Genomic DNA, 25,183 nt, shown 5'->3' with positions numbered 1-25,183 from the left:
CTCTTCAGTAAGTCACTGAAGCTGTAAAATAATTTTTTAAATAAGTTAACCATTTTAAAAGTTAGCTTTAAGTTTATTTTCACCACCAACATTCCCGATAACAACTGGCTGAGTTGAAAGCCTCCCACCTCCCCTCATAAATAGAGGACGGATTCTTAAAACGAAAGCAGAAATTGATAGAAATACTCAACAGGTCAGGCAGCATCTGTGGGGAGAGGTTTCAGGTTGATGTGAGAGAGACTTGCCTATTCCATGTATCCAGACAAACCTTCCTTGTTCAGATCTCTGTAATGTTGAGGTCAACCGAAGTTCTGCTGTCCTGGGTCATAATTTGCATAAATTCCTGTTTAGTCCATGTCACAGTGCCTGCTGGCCCGACATTAGCCCATCCATCTTAAGTAAAAAATCAAGAATCTGTAAATGCTGGAAATCTGAAATAAAAACAATTGCTGCTAAGATTCACTTCTTGTTCTCAAATCTCTCCAGGGCCCCTCCTTACGCCAGTAGTTTCCTCCATCCGTTTGGTGTGTGTGTGTGTGTGTGTGTGTGTGTATTTTGCAAGGTCTTGCTGTAATTTCTATCTCTGTGCAAGTGTTTCCAGATTTGGAATGCTCAGAGTAGCAATAGTGCCAGATGTTTCCTCGTTACATTGAGGGGATTAAAATAGCTGTTCGTTCTTCTTTGTAAAGTCTTGATGCCAAATCCTTTGCTAGGTTATAAAATGGTGGGTGGGGGCTGGTGGAGAGTCAGCAGAGTATTGTACAGACTTGGAAGGTTGGTTGATTTGTGACTGCACTTGCAGCAACTCGGTGATGTGGCAAAGGTTCACTAGACTGATCCCTGCAATGCTGGGACTTGTTGTATCAGGAGAGCTTAAGTTGATCAGACCCATATTCACAAGTTTAGAAAATCTCTTTGAAGTCCACATAATTCTGATGACAGCCTGGTTGTTGGAAGGATATTTTCCCTGGCTAGGGTATCTAGAATCGGGGGTCACTAGTCTCCAGATGTGGAGCAAAACATCTTAGGGAGGAGATGATGGTGGTGAATCTGTGATATCTCTACCACGGAGGACTGGAGACCAAATGGCTGTGTATACTTAAGAATGAGATGGGTAGATTTCTAGACTCGGGGTTTCAAAGTTTGTGGGGGAGAGATCAGGAAATACAGTCCTGAGATAGAGAATCAGAACCAGGTTTATTATCACTGACTTGTATCAGTACAGTGCAAAGGCATAAAATTACTATAAATTGCACAATAAATAGTGCAATAAAGGAATAACGAGGCAGTGTTCATGGGTTCATGCACCATTCAGAAATCTGATGGCGGAGGGGAAGAAGCTGTTCCTGAAACATTGAGTGTGGGTCTTCAGGCTCCTGTACCTCCTCTCCGATGGTAGTAACGAGAAGAGGGCATGTCCTGGGTGGTGGGGATCCTTGGTGATGGACGCCACCTTCTTGAAGCACCGCCTCTTGAAGATGTCCTTGGTGGGGAGGGTTGTGCCTGTGATTGTATTGAATGGCAGAGTAGGTTCAATGGGTTGAACGGCCTACTCCTATTATCTGTGTGCCCTCATTGTACGGAGACCCAATGTGTAGAGTAATAGAATCATGTAGGGTAGAAACAGGCCCTTCAACCCAACATATCCATGCTGACTATTGTACTCATCTATATTAGTCCCATTTACCCACAATTTGGTCCCAAGCTTCTATAGGATGTGGTGCTGGCTTGCATGTAGATGTGGTTTGAAACCTTGTGGCTCCTTTATGCCACAGGCTTATCGCCTGCTTGCATTTACGTAGTGCCTTTAACAGAGCAGTAATGCCCAAAGCAATTCACAGGAGAATTATCAAACAGAAAAACTTCCCACTGAGCGGCAGAAAGAGATCCAGGAGCAAAAGTTTAGTCAGAAGTTCCCAAGCCCGGCGGCAGTCCCTTCGCCATTGCTTCCTGCGCTTTGAGCTGAAGCTCCCGTCCGATTCAACATGAGGAAAGCTGCAGCCCAGACCAGGAGGCGACTGAGTCTCTGTCCCTGGGGCAGTGGAGGGATCTGCCTCCAGAGCACCATCCATTGCTCTATCTGCACCCTGATTCTAGGGTGTTCCTCTCTCTCTGTCGTCTTGATTTCTGATTCTTTCTACTTTTTATCCATTTCATTTTCCATCTTTTTTTCTCCTCTCCCTCACTCTCCTCCCTTCCCTCCTCTCCTTTCCTCATCCTCCCTTGCTCTGCCTCCCTCCCTCTCCTCCCTCGCTGCTCTCTACCCCCTCTCTCCTCCCTCGCTCCCTCTCTCTTGCTCCTCCCTTATTCACACTCTCTCCCTCTTTCTTTTCCCAATCACGTGTTCCATCGATCCCTGACCTCACCCCCACCACAATCCTTCTGAAAGCTTTTAGTGCTCAGGAGATGGGATTGGTGTCCTCAGGCGGCACCTTGCCTGATAGAACGTCCTACCAGACTCGGTGCACTTGTTGCCAGACTCTTGGTGTGCTCTGTAGTGAGATATCGGGATGCACAGAGCAAGGAGATCTGCAGTCGAAGGTGCTGTCACATTGCCTGTGTGTTTGGGACATCTGGGCCTGTGTTTCTCTTGTCTCCCCATACTTTGCATTTGATGGAATGAGCCAAGAGCAAAATAAATTTGCTATCGTGCAAGACCACGCTTGTTCAATCAGCTTTTGATCAGCATTTATTTGTGCAGCAGACAGATAGTTGAGTAAATCACCCTGTCAGACCAGTCTACAGGCACTCAGCACGCAAGTAAAACCTTCTCCACCCTGAACTCAAATTCAGATTATAAGACTTGTGGCTCGCGTTTCCAACATTCAGATTTTTCTTCTTTCAGTACTTTCAGATTTTATTCATCTCCTCCTACATAGTGGCGCAGCTAATAGAGCTGTGCTCTCACAGCGCCAGAGACCCCAGTTCAATCCTGACCTCGGGTGCTGTCTGTGTGAGTTTGCACGTTCTCTCTGTGACCATGTGGGTTTCTGGTTTTCTCCTGCATCCCCAAGTTGATAGGTTAACTGGCTGCTGTAAATTGCCCCTCGTGTGTGGGTGAGGGGTAGAATCTGGGAGGAGTTAGTGAGAATGTGGGAAGAATAATAAATGGAATTAATGTAGGATAAGTGAGTGGTTGATGGTCAGCACAGACTGTGGGCTGAAGGGCCTGTTTCCCTGCTCTGTTCCCTTATAACTCGATGACTTTATTTATATCTCTGACAGAAATAACTTTTGTTGTTTACTTGGCCACCCCCCTTTCACCCAGCAGTACCACCACTTGTCACTCAGTCTCTTATGTTCTTCGTCCAATCACAGACGTCGTCTCTGTGTGAGAGAGAGAGAGGCAGGGAGGAGAAGGAGAGAGGGGACGGAAGGAGAAAGAGAGAAAGGAGGGAGGGAAGGAGAGAGAGGGGGGGAACGGAGAGAGAAGGGGAGAGAAAAAGGGGGAGAGAGAAAAGGGGGGAATGGGGAGAGGGAGAGAAAAGGAGGAGGGAAGGAGAGGGGGAACGGGGGAGAGAGAGGAGGGGGAACGGGAGAGGAAAGGGGAGGGAAGAAGAGGGAGAGAAAAGGGGGAGGGAAGGAGAGAGGGGGAACGGGGGGGAGGAGAGAGAAGGGGGGGGGGAGAGAGACCCTTTGCTTTCTCCATTTCAACATCTCCTACCCCACCCATCCAGCCTTTTCCCTGCAACTTAAAATGCCTTTTATTCCATAGCTTTTCCCCATTCTGCTGAAATTTTGCTTGAAGTATTTTCAACAAAGATATCCATTTTCGAAGTCATGATTAAGCTTTCACCACTGTCCTATGCCACAGCAGATGGCAGAGTTGAAGTAAAGTTTCCCATTCCCTTTATAAATAGAGGAGACCTCTGATATAAAATCAGAAAATGATGGAAAACTCAGCAGATCCAGTAGCATCTTTGGGGAGAGGAATAATGTTTCATATTGAAGCATCAGCTCTTTTTCTTTCTCCACAGATGTTACCTAACCTGCTGAATATTTCCAGCATTCTCTGATTTTATTTCAGATTTGCACAATCTACAGTTTTTGCTTTTGGATTCCATCCATCTCACTGGCCACTGAGCCACAGATTATCTGGAGTATAGTATTCAATCTTCTTACTAAGGAATGGATATACTTTTTTTTCCCAAAAATAACCTTCATTCATTGTAAAAGATATATATACAAAAAGAAAGACAGTGCAAAACTCAATACATTCAGTAGTGTTAACACTGTAAATGTAGCACCATTGCCACTCATGTGGCCCCCTGGGGCGATGCATCCTTTCGTTGTTTGGGGGAGCTTCCCCTCAAAGAGGGAGCGTGACAGAGGTTCACCAGACTGATTCCTGTGATGGCAGAACTGACCATGTAGAATATGGAGACACAGTCACCTCTCCCCTAATGGTTCCCATTCTTACCTCCTTATCGGAGTCGAGCACTGGTAGCCCTTTGTGTTTCTGTTTATCTCCAACCTTCACACTCCCCACCTTCCTCCATCTGTCTCTCATTTTTTTTTCTTTGTCTGCCTCCTTCAGTCCATTTGAAAGGTCTCCACCCAAAACATCGACAGTCCATTTCTCTCTATAGATGCTGCCTGACCCACTGAGTTCTTCCAGCAGATTGTTTGTTGACATATCGAAAAGATGGGTCAACTAAGCTTGTATTGACTAAAAATTAGAATGAGAGAAGATCTCATTGAAACGTACAAAATTCTGACGGGGTGGATGCAGTGAGGACTTTTCTCCAGGCTTGAGGGGAGATTTGGACCAAGGAGCATAGTGTTAGGATATAGAATAAGACATTTAGGACTGAGATAAGCAGGAATTACTTCACCCAGGGGGTGGTGAACATGAAGGATTCTCTACCACAAAAGATTATGGGGCCAAGTTATAGAGTCATAGAGTTATACAGCATGGAAGCAGGCCCTTCAGCCCAACTCGTCCATGCTGACCAAGTTTCCTCCCTGAGCTAGTCCCATTTGCCTGTGTTTGGCCCCATATCCTTCTAAACCTTTCCTATCCATGTAATTGCCCAAATGCTTCTTAAATATTGTAATTGTACCTGTCTCTACCACTTCCTCCAGCAGCTCGTTCCATATGCCCACCACCCTCTGGGTGAAAAAATTGCCCCTTGGGTCCCTTTTTGAATCTTTCCCCTCTCGCTTTAAACCTATGCCCTGTAGTTTTGAACTCACCTACCCTGGGGAGAAGTCTTTGGCTGTTCACTCTATGTCCCTCATGATTTTATAAACCTCTCACCCCTCAGCCTCCTACGCTCCAGGGAAGAAGCCCCAGCCTATCCAGCCTCTCCCTAAATTGTTGATTCAAAAGGCATCGAGGGGCATGAAGGGAGCACAGGAACTTGGATTTGAGATGGGGGGATCAGTCCTGGCCATATGGGTGGTGGGGCAGGCTTGAAGGGCCAAATGGCCTAGTCCTGTCCTTATTTTCCATGTTTCTAAGCTGATTTTGGAGGAAGGTATAAGGGGGATGTCAGAAGTAAGTTTTTTACGCAGAGAGTGGTGGGTGCGCGGAACGCCCTGCCGGCAGGGGTTGTGGGGGCAGATACATTAGCGACATTTAAGAGACTCTTAGATAGACACATGAATGAGAGAGAAATGGAGGGCTGCGTGGGGGGGAAAGGTGAGATAGATATTAGAGCAGGATAAAGTATCGGCCCAACATCGTGGGCCGAAGATACTGTGCGGTAATGTTCTATGTTCTTGACTGCTCGTGGCTGTCAGAAGAACAGCTTTGGATGAAAATGATTGGTCAATAAGGCAGAAAAATGGCAATTTAATACAGGTAGATATGAGGCCACGTATTCACAGGGGCAGCAAGGCAGGGGAATGCACTGTGAATGGGAAGGTGCCCTCTCCAGCACCAAGGGCATTACATACAGCTCTGTAACCTCCTCTTGCCTCCTCCCCTACCTCAGCTCATCTGCTCCTCCATACTGTGGTGGTACCTGGACTTGTTCCTTCTGCCCAAGATGTCCTCTCACCTTCTGCCTCAATAATCTGAACCAAAACTCTGTTGCTCTGTGTTGCATTGTCCAGATCAACCATCACCCCTGTTCTTGCTGTCCTACCTCTCTACAGACCAGCACTGCCCTTCACCTTTGTTCAAGCCCCTCTGTCGCTGTAATCTCATCCAGTTTTCAGAGATCTTTGTGGCATCCTGACTTACTGATCCTTTGTTTAAACATTTGGTTATTGCTGCCAAGGCCCTAATCTGATGAATTATCTCCCTCAGTGCTTTCACCCTCTCTCACTGTGAGCCTCTCTTTTCACCCCCCCCATCCTGTCTCTCCCTCTCCCGTTGCTCTCCCTCCCTCCCCCTCTCCCGTGCTGGCTCCCTCCCTCCCCCTCTCCCGGTGCTCGCTCCCTCCCTCCCCCTCTCCCGTGCTCGCTCTCTCTCATGCTCTCTCACATACATTAGACTATTGTTTATTGAATACAGCTCTGCCTTCAATACAATAATTCCAAGCAAACTTTTCACCAAACCCTGAGACCTAGGACTCAACACCTCCCTCTGTAACTGGATCCTTGACTTTCTAACAAACAGACCACAATCAGTGAGGATAGGCAGCAATACCTCTGGAACGATTATTCTCAACACTGGTGCCCCACAAGGCTGCGTCCTCAGCCCCCTACTGTACTCCCTATACACTCATGACTGTGTGGCCAGATTCTGCTCTAACTCCATCTACAAGTTTGCAGATGATACCACCGTTGTAGATCGTATCTCAAATGAGTCGGAAGTACAGGAAGGAGATAGAGAGCTTAGTGACATGGTGTCATGACAACAACCTTTCCCTCAATGTCAACAAAACTAAAGAGCTGGTCATTGACTTCAGGAAAGGGGGCGGTGAACATGCGCCTGTCTACATCAATGGTGCTGAGGTCGAGAGGGTTGAGAGCTTCAAGTTCCAGGGAGTGAACATCACCAACAGCCTGTCCTAATCAAATCACATAGATGCCACAGCAAGAAAGCTCACCAGCACCTCTACTTCCTCAGAAGGCTAAAGAAATTAGGTTTGTCCCCTTTGACTCTCACCAATTTTTACCGATGCACCATAGAAAGCATCCTATCTGGATGTATCAGGGGTTGGTACGGCAACTGCTCTGCCCAGGACCGCAAGAAGCTGCAGAGAGTTGTGGACACAGCCCAGCGCGTCACGGACACCAGCCTCCCTCCTTGGACTGTCTTACCTCTCGTTGCCTTTGGTGTAGCAGCCAGCATAATCAAAGACCCCACCCACCGGGACATTCTCTCTTCTCTCTCTTCCATCGGGTAGAGAAGACTTAAGGACAGCTTCTACCCCACTGTGATAAGACTATTGAATGGTTCCCTTGTATGATGAGATGGACTATGACCTCACGATCTACCTTGTTGTGACCTTGCACCTTATTGCACTGCACTTTCTCTGTAGCTGTGACACTTTACTCTGTACTGTTATTGTTTTTACCTGTACTACATCAATGCACTCTGTACTAACTCAATGTAACTGCACTGTGTAATTAACTGACCTGTACGATCAGTTGTAAGACAAGTTTTTCACTGTACCTCAGTACATGTGACAATAATAAACCAATACCAATCATGCCCTCTGCCTCCCTTCTCTCATGCTGTTATTTTCCATTTTGAGATTGATGTTTTGGGCAAACGTTAATGCCTCTTTACTTTGCATCTTTCAGGGGTGCCCAGGTCTGACCTCCTCCACACGGAATCTGTGCGGGGCCACAGGGAGTGCTTTGAGAAGTATCACCTCATAGCCAACCAGAACCTGCCAAGGTCTAAGGCATCCAAGAGTACCTACAAGGACGTGAAGGAGATCCTGAGCAGGAAGATCAGTCAGATCATTCAGTACGCCCAGAACCAGCAGTCCTGACACTGACCTGCGGCACTGCAGGCAGGCTGAGGTCAGGTGGTCGCGACCCCTGAGCCTGTCTTCCTCAGGACACACTTCCATCACCAAATGGTCCCAGTTGCCCCGTTACTCCCCGCGCTGGCTGGAGGTGGGGGCGCCCGGCTACTCGGAATGCACGCAGGGAATCTTGGAGCGGGAGGGGCAGCCTGGCTTCGGCGTGGAGGTCCTGGGAGCGGACGCCGGTGGGGTTTGCAGCGGAGAAGCCCGGTGGTCCACCAAGAAGGTCGGGCTGGGGGCAGAAGGTCAGCCGTCAGTGGAAAGTCGCAGAGAGGAGGCCAAGTGTCACACTCACTACACGCACGAGGACTGTAAGTACAGCATCACTGTCACCGTCTCGGAACATCCCGAAACACTGCACAGCCAACAGCACACTTGAGAACAGTACAGCACAGGAACAGGCCCTTCAGCCCACCATGTCTGTGCCGACCGTCTAAACTAATCCTATCTGCCTGCACCTGGTCTATATCCCTTCATTTCCCTGCTTGTCATGTGTCTGTCCAAATGCACCTTAAACATTGTCTGATGTATCTGCTTCCACCACCACCTCTGGCAGCCCGTTCCAGGCACCAACCGCACTCTGTCTATAAAACAAAACTTGCCTGTAAATCCCCTTATTGGACTCTGTCTTTACCTCTCGCTGTCTTGATGAAGCAGCCGGCATAATCAAAGACCCCACCCACCCAGGACATTCTCTCTTCTCCCCTCTTCCATTGGGTAGAAGATACAGGAGCCTGAGGGCACGTACCACCAGGCTCAAGGACAGCTTCTACCCCACTGTGATAAGAGAACCGTTCCACTTATACAATGAGATGGAGTCTGACCTCATGATCTACCTTGTTGTGACCTTGCACCTTATTGCACTGCACTTTCTCTTTGACACTTTACTCTACTGTTATTGTTTTTACCTGTACTACATCAATGCACTCTGTACTAACTCAATGTAACTGCACTGTGTAATGAATTGACCCGTACGATCGGTATGCAAGACAAGTTTTTTTACTGTACCTCGGTACAAGAGACAATAATAAACCAATACTAATACCCCTTTCACCTTAAGCCTGTGCCCTTGAGTATTTGACATCTCCATCCTATCTATTTCTCTCATGATTGGTTTGTTATTGTCACGTACTGAGGTACAGTGAAAAACTTTGCTTTGCATGCCATCCAGACAAAAAAAGTTGATAAACATTCAGATGCTTACTGAACTGATACCTGGAACAGGCAGGTTATCTTTTAAAACATAAGTACAAAGGGAAAAGCAATTACAGAATGCAGAATGTAATGTTACAGTTACCAAGGAAGTGCAGTACAGGTAGACAATAAGGCCACGACAAGGTCGATCATAAGGGCAAGATTTCGTCTTTATCGTACAAGAGGTCCATTCAAGAGTCTTATGACAGTGGAATAGAAGCTGCCCTTGAGCCTGGTGGTGCATGTTTTCAAGCTTTTGTATCTTCTGCACTATGAAGGGGGGGGGGGGGGGTGTGGGGTGGTGGGGGGAAGAAGAGAGAATGTCCGGGTTGGGAGGGGTCCATGATTATGTTGGCTGCTTTCCCGAAGCAGCAAGAAGTGCAGAATCCATGGAGGGAAGGCTTGTTTTCATGACGGATTGGGCTGTGTCCTCAACTCTCTTTATAGACTTCTATCAGGTCCCCTCAGCCTCCATTCTTCAAGTGTTGGAAATGTGGCAGCCAATCAGCACACTGCAAGGTCCCATTGTGAAAATAACGAGATCAGCCTTAAGAAAAATTGATTGAGGTTTAAGTATTGCCAGGACCCTGTGAATAGCCTTGCTCCTTGAAATAGTGAGAGTGTTGACACTCAGGCAGTTCTCTGTCTCATTCCCACCCTCTTGCCTCAGTTTCTTTCCTTTCCCACACTGTTCCAACAAAGCTCGAGGAACATCACCTCATCCTCCCAATCGACCCATTATTGGCCTTCCACACTCAACACTGGGTTCCACTTTGAGTAATCCATGTCTGGCACTGTATCAGCCATGGGGACACTCCTCTGGTAACTTCAAGCTTACTCTGCATTGATACCTTTACTTCCCTGTTATCTTTCAGCTTACACTCGAACCCTTATGTCAGTCAGTCTCTCTTGGCCCTCAAATCTGATGGGACTCTCTCCCTCCCTCCTTTCTTGCTGTCTTTGTGAGAGATACCTTATAGGCCTGGCTCAATTCATCTGCCACAGTCCCCTCAACCTTGCCTTTTGTCACCTTGATTAACTCCATCCAGCTCCTAGATTAGTTTATACACCAGGGTGTAATGAAGTTCCTTGCTCATGCGAAGCTCACAGAGTAAACAGTGTACATTGTTACAATAAATGCAACAATGAACGCAAAACAACAGAATAGTGCAAAGTATAGCAGTGCAAACTGTAGTGGAAAAAGAAATGCTGAAGTGCCAATGGCATAACAGAGGTAGAATTAAGAGTCTGAGAAGGTGGCAGCTCCACCGGGAAGGGGATGTGAAAAGGGGGATTGGTTCAGAAGTCTGATAGCAGCAGGGAAGAAGCTATTCTTTTTAAGATATCTTTATTAGTCACATGTACATCGAACCACACAGTGAAATGCATCTTTTGCGTAGGGTGTTCTGGGGGCAGCCCACAAGTGTCGCCACGCTTCTGCCGCCAACATAGCATGCCCACAACTTCCTAACCTGTACGTCTTTGGAATGTGGGAGGAAACCCACGCAGACACGGGGAGAACGTGCAAACTCCTTACAGACAGTGGCCGGAATTGAACATGGGTCGCTGGCGCTGTAAAGCATTACGCTAACCGCTACACTACAGTGCGGAGTATGGATGTCCAGGCTTTCAAGCTGCTCATCTTCTCCCAGAGGGTAGAAGAGAGAAAAGGGAATGGACAGTGTGACAGGCATCCTTGACGAGACTGTCAGCCTTCCTGAAGCAACGCACGGTGAAGATGGACTGGATGGAAGGAAGTGACGAGCCTGTGATGGACGGGGCGGTGTTTACCAACTCAACCCCCCACCCCGCAAAGGAAGTCATCCAAAACTCTGCCGCCTTGTCCTATCTCCACTAAGTCCCATTTGCTCCATGTTCCTTATGCTGGCTGACATTGCTGGGTTAAGCAACCCCTCCATTTTGAAGTTCTGGTTTCCATTCCCCTTTGTGGCCTTCCTCCTCCTGGTCCCTTGTCACCTCTTCCCACTCTTATCCTTCTGAGATCTGTGCCCTGCCAATTCTTTTCTCTATTCATGCACAGTATGGGGACATCATTGGCAATTCCAGCATTTATTGTTCATCCCTCATTATCCCTGAGCGGAAGACACCCAAAAGTGGGTCTGGAGTCACATATACACCAAACAAGGTCAGGACAGCAGATCTCCATCCCTGAAAGACATCAGTGAACCAGATGGGGCTTTACAACAATCTAGTAGAATTATGGACACGCTGCTGGCTTGTATTTTTCCAAATTCCTTAAGTTATTCGGGCGCTTCAATTTTAATTCCCACTACCATAGTGTGATTTGAACTTGTGTCTCCGGGTCAATAGTCTAAGCCCCTGGCTACCAATTCAGTAACTTAACTACTGTACCATTGGAATTCCATTCTAGCTTCCCGATTATTCCTGACGTCACTTTCTTCCCACCTTTGCACCTCAACTGCCTGGTTCCTAAATCTTGGAATACTCAGCAGGTCAGGCAGCACCTATGAAGAGAAAATAAAGCTATTGTTTCAAGTCGATGATCCTTCATCAGAGATTGATTCCTGAGCCCTGGAATTGGCTTCCTGAACCTCCCCTGTTTAAAACCAACTTTCTTGAGCAATCTTTTGCTCCTCTGTCACATTTTATTTCATATCCCTCGAGAAGCTTATTGGGACTTTGCTATGCGTGCAGTTATGGTTGTCCCATTACAGGAAGGATGTGGAGGCTTTGGAAAGGGTACAGAAGAGGCTTACCAGGATGCTGCCTGGATTAGAGGGTATGAGCTATAAGGAGAGGTTGGACAAACCTGGGATGTTTTCTCTGGAGCATCGGAGGCTGAGGGGAGACCTGATAGAAGTTTATAAGATTATGAGAGCCGTAGATTGGGTAGACAGTCAGATTCTTTTCCCCAGGGTAGAAATGTCAAATACTAGAGCACATGCATTTAAGGTGAGCAGGGGAAAGTTTAAAGGAGATGTGCGGGGCAAGTTTTTTTTTAACATGGAGAGTGGTGGGTGCCTGGAATGTGCTGCCCAAGGCAGTGGTGGGAGCAGATACAGCAGTAGCATTTGAGGCTTTTCGATAGACACGTGAATATGCAGAGAATGGAGGGCTATGGATCATGTGCAGGCAGATTTAGCTTAATTCAATGTCAGACACAGTGAGCCAAAGGGTCTGTTCCTGTGCCATACCGTTCAATGTTCTGTGATGTAGGTGGTGCACAAGTTGGAAAGGATAGAGAGTAGAAGCCCCACCCTACCCCTCCCAAATGACAAAGTGTTGAAATTGGATGCAGGCCTGAAGAGTATCTATCATCTATCTACCTTGGTTCCTCCTGCCCAGGGCCTGAAGCAAACCTTTGTGAGGGAGCACAAGACGAGGAACCATTATTGCCTCAGCTCTAACCGTCAGGCAATTATTTCACAAGCTGGTATCACGAGGAAACACTTTGCATCATTTCTCTAAATTGGATTGCATTGTTCCCCGCCTTACTGTGAGGGCCCCTCATCTCCGTGCTTCAGTCACTCTCAGCGAGGGGTGAGCAATTGCTGCTATCGACAGCTGGGTCAGTGCCCCGGGTGTTGCTTCATGAGCCCACTCCCATTTCTCTACTGGAAGTTGTGGTTGAACAGCCAAGCCCTGCCCACCTGAATGGCTTCCGTGCTTACTGACCCCAAACCCTAGATGGGCGTAGTCCTCAAACAGTGTTGGGGTGGGGAGACTAACTATGGAGAAGTGGGCAAGATAAGCAACTTGGGGTGAATGTAGGAGAGGCCACCCTACACGGAACAGCCCCTTCCACCCACTCTGTGCCAACCATCAAGCATTTACATGAATCCAATTTTATTCTCCCCCATATATATTCTTACAGATTCATACAACATGGATACAGGCCCTTCGGCCCAACTCGTCTATGCCAACCAATATGCCTGTCTAAACTAATCCCATTTGACTGTGTTTGGCCCATATTGCTCTAAGACTTTTCTATCCATGTAACTGTCCAAATGCATATTAAACATAATTCTACCCACCTCCACCACTTCCTCTGGCAGCTCATTCCATCTACCAACCACCCTCTGTGTGAAGAAGTTGCCCCTCAGATCCCCCTTAAATCTTTCTCTTCTCACCTTAAACCTGTGCCTCCTCGTTTTAGACTGCCCTATCCTGTGGAAAAGCCTGTGAGTATTCACCTTATCTATGCCGCTCATGATTTTGTAAACTTCTGTAAGGTCCCCTCTCGGCCTCTCTTGCTCCAGGGAAAACAGGCCCAGCCTGTCCAATTGCTCCTTGTAACTCAAGCCCTCCAGTCCATGTGGTGCTGTGGAACCAGCACGCACAGAGCAACTGGGGGAAGCTAGTCAGTACCTCGAGCTCCCATTGTTTGATTCAATCAGGGCAAATCAAAATGTTAAACTGATCTACCTCTGTCAATTCTTTGACTTTGAGAAGCCATGTCAGCTCTCCCGGTTAGCTGGGAAGTATTCCAACTGAGGAAGAACAGGGGAGTTCAGTGTCTTGCACAATATTCATCCCTCGCTCAACGTTGTGGGGAAATAAAGCAGGTGACCTGGCCATCATCACATTTCAGTTTGTGGGAGCTTGCTGTGCTGGAATGAGCTGCTGCACCTCTTGCGTTATAACAGTGAGAACCTGAAAACTCAAAAAACAAAACCCTGCAGACCTGAAGTAAAAACTGAAAATGCTGGAAGCACTCAGCAGGTCAGGCAGTGTCTGTGGAGAGAGAATCAGAGTTAACATTTCTGGTCCTGGACCCTCTTCTGAACTGACGTAGGGTCTTGGACCTCAGTAAGTTCTTATTTGGCTGGAGACCACGTTGGGACATCCTGAACTGACTGCACTAGAGAAATCCCTCTAACAAAATCTACGAGTCTCTGTGTTTGGCGGAGGGAGTCCCAGCTTTTACCACCACCCTTTGTGTCAGGAGGTACTGGCTCTGATGTCAGTGTTGCGTCTCCTTGTAATGGATCACCACTGTCACCCTACAGCTCAGCCTTTGCTCTCCTGCCATTGTCTGTAAGGAGTTTGTACGTTCTCCCCGTGACTGCGTGGGTTTCCTCCGGGTGCTCCGGTTTCCTCCCACATGCCAAAGGCGTACAGGTTAGGAGCTGTGGGCATGCTATGTTGGCTCCGGGAGAGTGGCCACACTTGCGGACTGCCCCCAGAACATTCTCAGTAACGCAAAAAGATGTATTTCACTATGTGTGTCAATGTACATGTGACTAATAAATAAATATCTAATGACTCCTTCACCCTAATTATCTGATGGAAGACAGAAGAACTGAAAATCAGGAAAAAAAAACTGCAGAGAGTGGAACTGTGAAACAAAATAGCAAATGCTAGAAACATTCAGCAGGTTGGGCAGCATCTGTGGAGAGAGAAACCATTAACGTTTCAGAAATGTTAACTCTTGTTTCCCTCTCTAACCTGCTGATCTTTACCTTTGCTGATTCTAACGCTGTTGACCTTCCTTGCAGTGAGTGAGATGTCGATGGATGATCTGGTGCTGTTGAACGAACAACTTGTCAAACAGATCAAAGGTAACTCCCCACAGCTTCTCTTTTCAAATAAAATCTCTGAGGCAGAACTGTGCTATCATCTACAATACACAGTCATAGAGCAATTCGGCACTAGTCCATTGCCAACCAAGGTGCCCACCCAAGCTAGATCCATCTGCCCACATTTGGTCCATATCCCTCTAGATATTTCCCATCCGTAGACTTATCCAAATGTCTTTTAAATGTTGTTATTGTACCTGCCTCAACTACTTTCTCTGGCAGCTCATTCCATAGACCCACCACCCTCTGCATGAAGAAGTTGCCCCTCAGTCCCTTGTTAAATCTTTCCACTCTCACCTTAAATCTATGCCCTCTAGTTTTTGAATCCCTTCCCCTGGAAAAGATGACTGTGTGCATTCACTCTATCTAGGCCCCTTATAATTTTATACATGTCTATGAGGTCACCCCTTAGTCTCCTACATTCCAAGGAATAAAGTCCTAGCCTGCCCAGCTTTTTCCTATGACTCAGGCTCTCGAGTCCTGGAAACATTCTCATAAATCTGCTTTGTACTCTTTCCGGTTTAATGACGTCTTTCTCATAACAGAAGGATCTTGGGGTCCACGTCCATAGATCCCTCAAGGTTACCATGCAGGTCGATAGGGTTGTTAAGAAGGCATATAGTATGTTGGCATTCATTAGTCGAGGTATTGAGTTCAAGAGCCACGAGGTAATGTTACAGCTAGTTAGACCACACTTGGAGTATTGTTCGGTTCTGGTTGCCTCATTATAGGAAGGATGTGGAAGCTTTAGAGAGGGTGCAGAGGAGATTTACCAGGATGCTGCCTGAATTGGAGAGCATGTCTTATGAGGATAGGTTGAGCAAGCTAGGGCTTTTCTCTTTGGAGAGAAGAAGGATGAGAGGTGACTTGATAGAGATGTACAAGATGATCAGAGGCATAGATCAAGTGGACAGTCAGAGACTTTTTCCCAGGGTGATGATGGCTAACATGAGGGGACATAATTTTAAGGTAATTGGGGGAAGGTATAGCGAGGATGTCAGAGGCAACTTTTTTTTTACACAGAGAGTGGTGGGTGCGTGGAACGCACTGCCGGCAGAGGTTGTGGGGGCAGATACATTAGGGACATTTAAGAGACTCTTAGATAGACACATGAATGATAGAGAAATGGAGGGCTATGTGGGGGGGGGAAGGTTAGATAGATCTTAGAACAGGATAAAATGTCAGCACAACATCGTGGGCCGAAGGGCCTGTACTGTGCTGTAGTGTTCTATGTATATAACAGGATGACCAAAACTGTACACGGTACTTCAAGTGTGAACTCGCCAATGTCCTGTACAACTGCAACATAACATCCCAACTGCTATACTCAGTACCCTGACTGATGAAGGCCGACGTGGCAGACATCATCTTCACCACCCTGTCTACCTATGAGGCCACTTTCAGTGAACTATGTATCTGTATTCATGGGCCCCTCTGTTCCACAACACTCTCCAGGGCTCTACCATTCACTGTACAAGTCCTATCCTGGTTTGACTTCCCAAAAATGCAACACCTCGCACTTATCTGGATTGAAAGCCATTTGCCAGGAGCTGTAGACAGTTGTATCAACTGTGGTACCACTGACAACATAAAATAAATTTTTCAGCTCCTGCGATGGGATTTGAATTTGTCTTCTCAGGTCATTGGTCAAGCTCTGTGAGCTATTGGTCCGTTAAAGTGACCTCTGTTACCCTGTGTGACTGAATCTTTATCTGCTGTCTAGACACACGATGTGTAATGATCTACAACCTGTGTGCTCTGGTCACTGACCCTCCTGCCAACACACACACACACACACACACACACACACACACACACACACAATATAGAAGTGACCCTAGCGTTCCTCATCTCTCCACCTAACTAAACTCCCTCATCACAGTAAAGCTACTTTGCATCCTATTCGAAACCCAGCAGTCCTTCCTAAAGTTTGGGGACCAAAATTAATCTGTCGTAGAGTCCTACAGCACGGAAACAGGCCCTTCGTCACAACTCGTCCATGCCGACTGTGTTGCCCAGCGAGCTAGTCCCATTTGGCCACGTTTGTCCCATAGCCCTCTAAACCTCTCCTATCCATGTACTTATCTAGATGTTGTTAATGTGCCAGCCTCAACCACTGTTTCTGGCAGCTCATTCCAAATACGCACCACCCTTTGCGTGAGGAAGCTGCCCCTGATGTCCCTTTTAAATCTCTCGCCTCTGATCTTAACTTATGCCCTCTTGTTTTTAATACCCCCTCCCTGGGGGAAAAAGACTGTGTGCTTTCACCCTGTCTGTACCCCTCAAGATCTTCCTATCTTAATCACTCTGCTACCATAGTCACATTGGGTACACTACTACAGCTGTGGTTCAACAATTGGTTGCATGAAAGGGAAGCCTGTACTCTCCACCATCCAGTCCCCACTCCTCCAGCTGAACTGGGGCCAATCATCCTGATTTGCTTTTGTTTTTCTCCCCTGCTCGAAGTGGTCTTTGAAGATCTGACGCAGGAACTGGAGAAGAAGGATTCCCTCTCCTCTGAGCTTCACGTCCGCTACATCGCCATCGAGCAGCTCTTCAAGAACCGTTCCAAACTGCCGTGGTTACAGATTGGGCGCAGGGGCATTAAGCCCAGTGTCCCCCTAGACAACTGACCTCCAGCCCATCTCAAAGACAAGCTTTACAAAATCCAACCCCAACAGTGTTAGAAGACTTTGAACTCCACAAGATGTGGGGGATATTTTGTATGCATCTATATTTACAGAGAGAAAATTTGACAGCATTTTATGTACGCATAAATCAAATGTGTTTCTTAAGCCATTTTGTTTTAAAACAGTGTTTGTTCAGAACTTATTGGTCCTTGGGACTTTTCAACAGCATTTCTCAAACCTGCAAACCTTTACCAACAAGAAGGGCAAGGGAGCACTGGCCATTGTAGGTTCCCTTCCCAGCTGAGCGTCATCCTGCCTTTGAAATATGTCCCTGGTCTACAGCACTGGGTCTAAACCCTGGAACTCCCTCCCCAACAGCACTGCGGGAGCACCTTCACCAGAAGGACTGCGCTGGTTCAAGGAGGCAGCTCAAGGGCTACAGAGACGGGTAGTCAATGCTGCTCTTGTCAGTGTTGCCCACGCCCTGGATGAAAAAACAATTACGGACTGTGTGATCTCAAGCATAAGGGGAGGCCTCCTATCAGTAGTGAGTGGTTTTATCCAGCCTCTCACTGGGCAAGTTCCCACCCAGTTGGGCCGTGCAGACTGACCCAGGGCTGGAGCTTTGGTCTGTTCATGGAGAGAAGCCATCGATTGGTGGGCACCCCTGGTGCCTCACTCAACACACAAACTGGGTCAGTGGGTCAGGCAGCATTGGTGCATTCACTGCCACGGTGCTGCCTCTGGATTCATACCTCTCCCACTGATGGCGAGTGGCTAGAGGTATCTGTGATGCACTCCGCAGTGCATCATCGTTGTCCTTTTGGGTGTGTTACGCCGGATATAGATCCCTTGAAACTGTGCTTTCGCCACCACTATGGTGCCCTTGGGTCTAAACCCCAGGGGGAATTGACGCCTTAACAGGGGTGTGGAGATGAGTTTACACTGGTGGTTTTACCATCTTGCAGGAACCAGCCTGTGAGGCAGGTGTTGGGTCCATCGTTACAGCCTCACCGGAGAGTGTCCGATACACAATCAGGAAACGTCAACTCCTTTGCCATGGTAGTTCTGGGACTGCAGGTGGACCACTGGCTGCGCTAGTGCTCTGCAGGTTTGGTGCTGGGATCGCTGAGTGTGGTGCAGATAGTGAAGGACCAGTCCTGTTGTCCCCCGAGCCTGACCTTGGGGTGCCTTCACGTGTAACCGTGGTGCTGGTGTGAAGTGACCCTCTTTCCCTGAGTTTTATTGCAAACCCTCCTTTTATCCCCTCTGCAAGTCCAGCCAGTGGTGTGTGAAATGGAGGCGCGCTGTGACCCAGTTGATTAGAATGAGCCCAGTGAGTGGGTTCACACTGTGACACAGTCCGTTGGTCCAATTTTAACTGAGGCTTCCTGGGTCAGGCAGAGAATGAGCCCATTGAGGGAAGTTTGGCAGTGTGGGAGTTGCTGACTGTTGGAATAGGTCGCTTCCTTCATCATGTGTCGTAGTTTCAACGGCACAGCTGCCCATTCAGCCCATTGTATCTGTGTCAGCCCAGCCTGGTCCACTCCCACCTCAGTCACGGCACATCAAGACCACATACAAATACACGCAATAAACATCTGTACCAATCATCCCAGGCAGCCGTGACCACCTTCTGAGTGAAGACACTCCTCCTACTTTAAATCACTGCCACGTTTAAGGGGATATCAGCCACCTTTTTGGCTGTCAGTTCTAGCTCTGCATGGATCCCATTGAACAGTAGAACAGGCTGAATGGCCTCCCCTGACTGTCAGTGATAACCAGATGAAAGCCTGCAAATGTAGCAGGCGAGAGCAAGAGAGAGAGCGAGGGTCTTTTTAGATACTAAAATTTTAATAGAATTTTGAATTCATGTTCTCCCAGACAGAATGCACCTGATTGTGGAATCTCTCAGTGTGTGTGGTATTTCAGATTTTAATATCCTTTATTTTTCTGTAAGTAGCGAAGTATATGACTTATTTTCTTTAGTGACTGTGTGTGCGCGGGAATGTACATATTCCAAAGGTCCTTAACATAAAGAAACTCCTCTATAAATTGCAAGCACAATACTGGTAATCCAGATAAAACTACCAGCAACCAGGGCTGTGGGAGAGAGAAACTGGGGCAGGGGGGGGGGGGGTTAAATGTTTCAGGTCTATGACCTATCCTGAAAACATTAACTCTTCTGCAGGTTTTGGGCAACCAGCGAGTTTCCAGCAATTTTCTGCTTTAACTGTTTTGTATTCTGCAGGAGTTTGATCTGAATTTATAATGTCTTTTTAAGAATTGTTCTGCTTTTGGTTACAAGCCTCATTGTGTGATAAGTAAGTACTTTGGGGTGCAGTATTAAAGCCCAAACAAAAAAGAATATTTGCACTGAATTTAGTACATTCTTCCGTTCAATGAATGCAGTGAATCCAGCATCCTGCAATGTGGGCAAGAGACTGGGATTGGGGGTATTTTGGATAGTGGTAGATCTTAGCTGCTTTAATCAGCTTGCATTGTCCAGGAACCTGACACTGTATTAGGGATTATTGAAACCTGATGTAGTGTGCAACACATTACTTACCTTTTTTTCCCCCTGTGGACTGTGTCAGACCACTATTGGTCACTTCTGTGTCATGTGTTCGTGTGTCCTGCTTGGGATTGGACAGTTTCCTGTGTGTTGTGTTGTACCCTCATTACAAGACTTCAGTCTCTCCCCCACCACACCCCCCCACCCCCACTTTGTTTTGTGTGGTGGTTGGAAGGATCCGAGGCTCTGCAGTTTACATTCCCTGCTCCCAAGCCCTGCCCAGCAGGGAATGTCTTGGATTTAGTTGCACCCTCCCTCAGGTTCTGGATCCTGAGCCTCGGCCAGTGTCTGTCGCTTCGCTTTGCGTCAGCAAAAGCCAAAGGTAATTTTGCCAAAAAAAAGCCCCCAGCAGTTTCGCAGAACATTCAATCAGGCAGCTAAAAGTTAGCTCAGCAGTGTGGCTACTGGAAGATCTCCATCAACAAATCCTGGGGGAAAAATAAAACTGGATGAAATGTGGCAGGTTAACTCCAGACAGGAGTATTGGAGCATTCTATTATATGTACTGCTGCCCTCCCCTGTCTGCCTGGTAACACTGAGGTTTGTTCTCAGTTACAACTCATTATTCTTCTTCCACTGCTGGGAGTGTGTAGCAATTGCATTTACTCAATCCTACGTCTTTTTACATTTACAGTATATGAAATTAAGCTATATAGTGGAGAATAGATTTAAATAAAGGATATTTTTCTTAACCTGCCTCTGTTGCTTCTTTTAAAAAAAATCGTTTTTTGATTCTGTCCTCATCCTTTTGGATTCTCTCCCACCGGTGCGCTTGAGATCAATACTCGTCAGTTCCTTTCCCACAGCCTAACAGTCTGCTCGGGTCTAATGTTAGAATCCAACCTGGCCTGGATCAAGTTAATGTTATACCTGAGCAGACTGTTAGAACGTCTTATCAGACCTGGCCATCCTAGATACAAAAGCCTGAAAGTAGGTACCACCAGGCTGAAGGACAGCCTGCTGTTATAAGACTATTGAACCATCCCCTAGTAGGATAAGATGGACTTTTGACCTCAAAATCTACCTCATTATGACCTTGCACATTATTGTCTGCCTGCACTGCACTTTCCCTGTAGCTGTGACACTTTATTCTGCATTCTGTTGCTTTTCCTTGTACTACCTCAATGCACTGTTGTAATATGGACGGCATGCAAAACAAAGTTCTTCACTGTACCTCGGTCCAGCTGACAATAATAAACCAATTTATTCCCTTTAGAGATTACAGTACAGAAACCGGCCCTTCAACCACTGTCTATGCTACGAATATGCAGAGAATGGAGGGATATGGACATTGTGCAGACAGAAGGGATTACTTTAGTTAGGTGGTTAATGACTAGTTTAACTAGTTCGGCACAGCAATGTGAGCTGAAGGACCTGTTCTTGTGCTGTACTGTTCTTTGTTCAATATCCATGCTGATCTTTTTGACCTTCAATACTAATCCCATCAGTTCACATAAGATCTGTATCTTGTGCCTTTTCTGTCCAAGTGTCTGATTAAATGTCTCTTAACCGTAGTGACTGAATCTGACATTTACCCTCTCTGGCAGAAAGTTCCAGTTAACAACAATTCTTTATGTTAAAAACAATGTTCCCTTAAAAACTCCATCCCCTTACCTTAAACCCCTGCTCTTTTGTTTTGGTACCTCCAACATGGGTAAAAGATTCTGACTCCCCCCCCCCCCCCCCCCCCCCCCCCCCCCCCGGTGTATTGTGGAGGGTCGTGGCTGTCATGACCCACTATCTGGTTGGAAGACACACCACTACCAATCGAGGTTTGGTCCTGCCCCACCCATCAGTGAACACCTGACTGTTGGCCTTTGTAATCGATTAGTCCTTGCTGGCACCGAGCCATTGGCCTTTGTAAATTACCTGGCTGGACCCCCCCAGCCCTCCAGCACCATGGAGAGTGCCACATGTGCTCGGCCCTTCCTCTTCTGTCTTCGAGGGATTCACCCTGCTTCGCTCCAGCCGAGTACAGTGGGACGGCACTGGAGAATCATTGGTGAGGTGTGAACTGTTTAAGGGTTGGGAGCATTTTAGTTCGTGTCCCTAGTAGCATAGAGCAGTGCCTGCACTGAGTCTAGGGGTGGCGGGTATCGTATTGTTTTTCCTTGATTGTATGTCCCTAGTCTGGTGTGTGTGTTTGAGTATTTTACCCCCAGTGTGATTTTCCCACGCTCGCTATGAACTCTGCAGGTATTCCTGTTACCATCTTCCCTGCTCGTCTTTTGTAAATAAAATATTTACTGCCAGACTGTGTTCAGAGTCATTGCCTTCCGAGACCCCGAATATGTTCCATGACATCCCGTCAATCTATGTTTCTTATTATTTTATAAACCTCTATCAGGTCACCTCTCAGCCTCCTTTGCTCCAGGGAAAACAGTCCCAGCCCGTCCAATCTCTCCCCATAACTGAAGTCCTCCAACCTGAGCAACATCCTGGAAATCTCCTCTGCACTCTCTCCAATGCATTCACATCCTTCCTATTGTACTGAATGCATCACGGCTTGGTACGGCAACTGCTCTGCCAGGGACTGCAAGAAACTACAGAGAGTTGTGGACACAGCCCAGTGCATCACGGACACTCTACCTCAGTACAAGTGACAATAATAAACCAATGCCAATAGTATGGCGACCAGAACTGCAAACAGTAAACAAGTGCAGTCTAACCCAATTTTTTAATAAAATTTCAACCTTGCAACTTTTACATTCTATGAAGGCTAGCATGCCAAATGCCACCTTTGCCACCTTATCTACCTGTGTTGCTACTTTCAGAGAGCTACAGGCTTGAACCCCAATGTCCCTCTGTACAGCAATATTCCTTAGTACCCTACCATTTACTGTGGATGTTCTACCCCTATTTGACTTTCCAAAGTACATAACTTTGTATTTGTCAGGATTAAATTCCATCTGTCAATACCCTGCCCACCTTGCTTTAGCCTTAGACAACCTTGCTCACTATCCACAACACCGCAAGTGTCGTCAGCAAACTTGCTGATCATTTCTCCCACATTCACCCCCAAGTCATTAAGATATATCACAAATAATAACAAAGGAATGTGGAGCATGCCTTATGAAAGCAGGTTGAGGGAACTTGGCCTTTTCTCCTTGGAGAGACGGAGGATGAGGGGGGACCTGATAGAGGTGTATAAGATGATGAGAGGCATTGATCGGGTAGATAGAGGCTTTTCCCCAGGGCTGAAATGGTGGCCACAAGAGGACATAGGTTTAAGGTGCTGGAGATTAGGTACAGAGGAGATGTCAGGGGTAAGTTTCTTACTCAGAGAGTGGTGAGTGTGTGGAATGGGCTGCCGGCAACGGTGGTGGAGGCAGATGCGATAGGGTCTTTTAAGAGACTTTTGGATAGGTACATGAAGCTGAATAAAATTGAGGGCTATGGGTAAGCCTAGTAATTTCTAGGGTAGGGACATATTTGGCACAGCTTTGTGGGCTGAAGGCCCTGAACTGTGCTGTAGTTTTTCTATGTTCTAATAAGGCACCAATCCCTGTGGTACACGGACTGACAGTCAGGAAAGGTTCTTGTGATTCTCCTTCATTTTATTTGTCAAGGATATTTCATGGCCCTCTCCTAATTTCTTTCTTAAATTCTCTTCTACACACTCTATATCCCTCAAGAGACCCCCTCCCTATGCAGGTCCTACCCAGGTTACGAATGCCCAACTTATATACAGCCCGTACATACGAACAATTAGTTGGGAGACCGGCAGGATGGATTTGCCTGTATTCTGCATTCTGTATTGTTTTCCCTTGTACTATCTCATTACATTGTAATGAATTGATCTGTATGAACAGTATGCAAGACAAGTTTTTCACTGTACCTCCGTACATGTGACAACAATAAACCAATTTATCTGCTGTGTGGGACCTTGGTTCGTGGCAATATCTGAATGATTGAGCTGACCTCCCTGGTTTAACTACACATTGCCCTTGGTCGGCCTGTGTTTTTTATTTAAATATATTGCCGGCTGGACTGATGCTTCTCAGTGATTGGAAGAGTGGGGGGTGATCTATTTGAAACACTGGGGAGGTTTGAGAGGGTGGATGCTGAAATGTTTCCCCATCAGTGGGCGGGGGTGAAAAGATTTGGGCGGATGCCCCCCTGTTTGGGCACTGGGGAAGAGCCAGGTCAAGCATCAGTGTGATGCCTTTCATGGTTGAACAGCCTGCTGATTCACTACGCAGCAGTGAGCTTGAAAATGGCCAAACCTTGATCAATGGTGCCCTCTCGTGGGCAGTCCCATGATTGGCTATCTACTCTTTTTTTTGCTACCAATTACAAACTTAATTTTATTTAAATACACTCTTCTATTTTGTATTCACTGAAATCAATCCCTATTTTCCTCCACTGTTCTAGTCTGAATATATGATAAGGTAGTTCTTTGAATACAATTTATTTAACTTCTGTATTTTTACTGATTACCCTTTTCGCAGAGTAATAACTAATTTTTCTCAGTCATAGAGTAACACAGCACGGAACCAGGCCCCTCAGCCCAACTGGTCCGTGCCAACTAAGATGCCCATCCAAGCTAGTCCCGTTTGCCCACGTTTGGCCCATATCCCTCTAAACCTTTCCTATCCATGTAAAGTTCTGATGAAGGGTCTCGGTCCAAAACATCAACTATTCATTTTCCTCCATAAATGCTGCCTGACCCGCTGAGTTCCTCCAGAATTTTGTGTGTGTTGCTCCAGATTTCCAGCATCTTCGGTCTTTCTTGTGTCTATCCGTGTACCTGTCTTTAAATGTTGTTATTGTACCTGCCTCAACCACTTCCTCTGGCAGCTCATTCCATACACCCACCGCCCTCTGCGTGAAGAAGTTGCCCCTCAGGTCCCTTTTAAATCTTCCTCCTCTCACCTTAAACCCATGTCCTCTAGTTCTTGGTTCCATTTCCTTGGGAGAAAAGTCTGCGTACATTCACCCTATCTGTGCCCCGCATGATTTTATACTCCTCTATAACGTCATCCCTCAGCCTCCTACACTCCAAGGAATAAAATCCCAGTCTGCCCAACCTCTCCCTATAACTCAGACCCTCGAGTCCTGGCAATATTCTTGCAAATCTTCCTTGCATCCTTTCCAGTTTAATGATGTCTTTCTTAAAAAAGGATGACTGAAGCTGAATACAAGACTGTACACAACTGTAACACAATATCTTGTGTTTCCAGTCTCTCTAACGTTCCTTTCCAGTTTAGCTCTGACAGTGACAGTGAGCGGGAGATAGGAAGTTGTGTCTTTGGTCCCAATATCACAGCCCTGAGCTCCCAGAACATCACA

The 25,183-nt window shown here is 46.9% G+C and overlaps 1 protein-coding gene across 1 annotated transcript in view; it reads left to right on the top strand.

The window, feature by feature from the left end:
• The window catches only part of c4h21orf91 (chromosome 4 C21orf91 homolog), a 36,963-nt gene extending 19,482 nt beyond the window's left edge, over positions 1–17,481 (top strand). The window contains exons 3-6 of the mRNA XM_052015294.1: positions 7,702–7,888; positions 7,950–8,242; positions 14,606–14,668; positions 17,153–17,481. Of these exons, the coding sequence (XP_051871254.1) occupies positions 7,702–7,888; positions 7,950–8,242; positions 14,606–14,668; positions 17,153–17,319 (710 nt within the window). The 3' untranslated portion in view covers positions 17,320–17,481. The remainder of the gene's footprint in view (positions 1–7,701; positions 7,889–7,949; positions 8,243–14,605; positions 14,669–17,152) is intronic.
• The last annotated feature ends 7,702 nt before the right edge of the window (positions 17,482–25,183 follow it).

Source organism: Pristis pectinata, chromosome 4 (assembly GCF_009764475.1).
Source record: "Pristis pectinata isolate sPriPec2 chromosome 4, sPriPec2.1.pri, whole genome shotgun sequence".
In the NCBI taxonomy this organism is placed as follows: Eukaryota; Metazoa; Chordata; class Chondrichthyes; order Rhinopristiformes; family Pristidae; genus Pristis; species Pristis pectinata.
The sequence above is the reverse complement of the archived record's forward strand: the minus strand, read 5'-3'. Positions and strand labels throughout refer to the sequence as shown.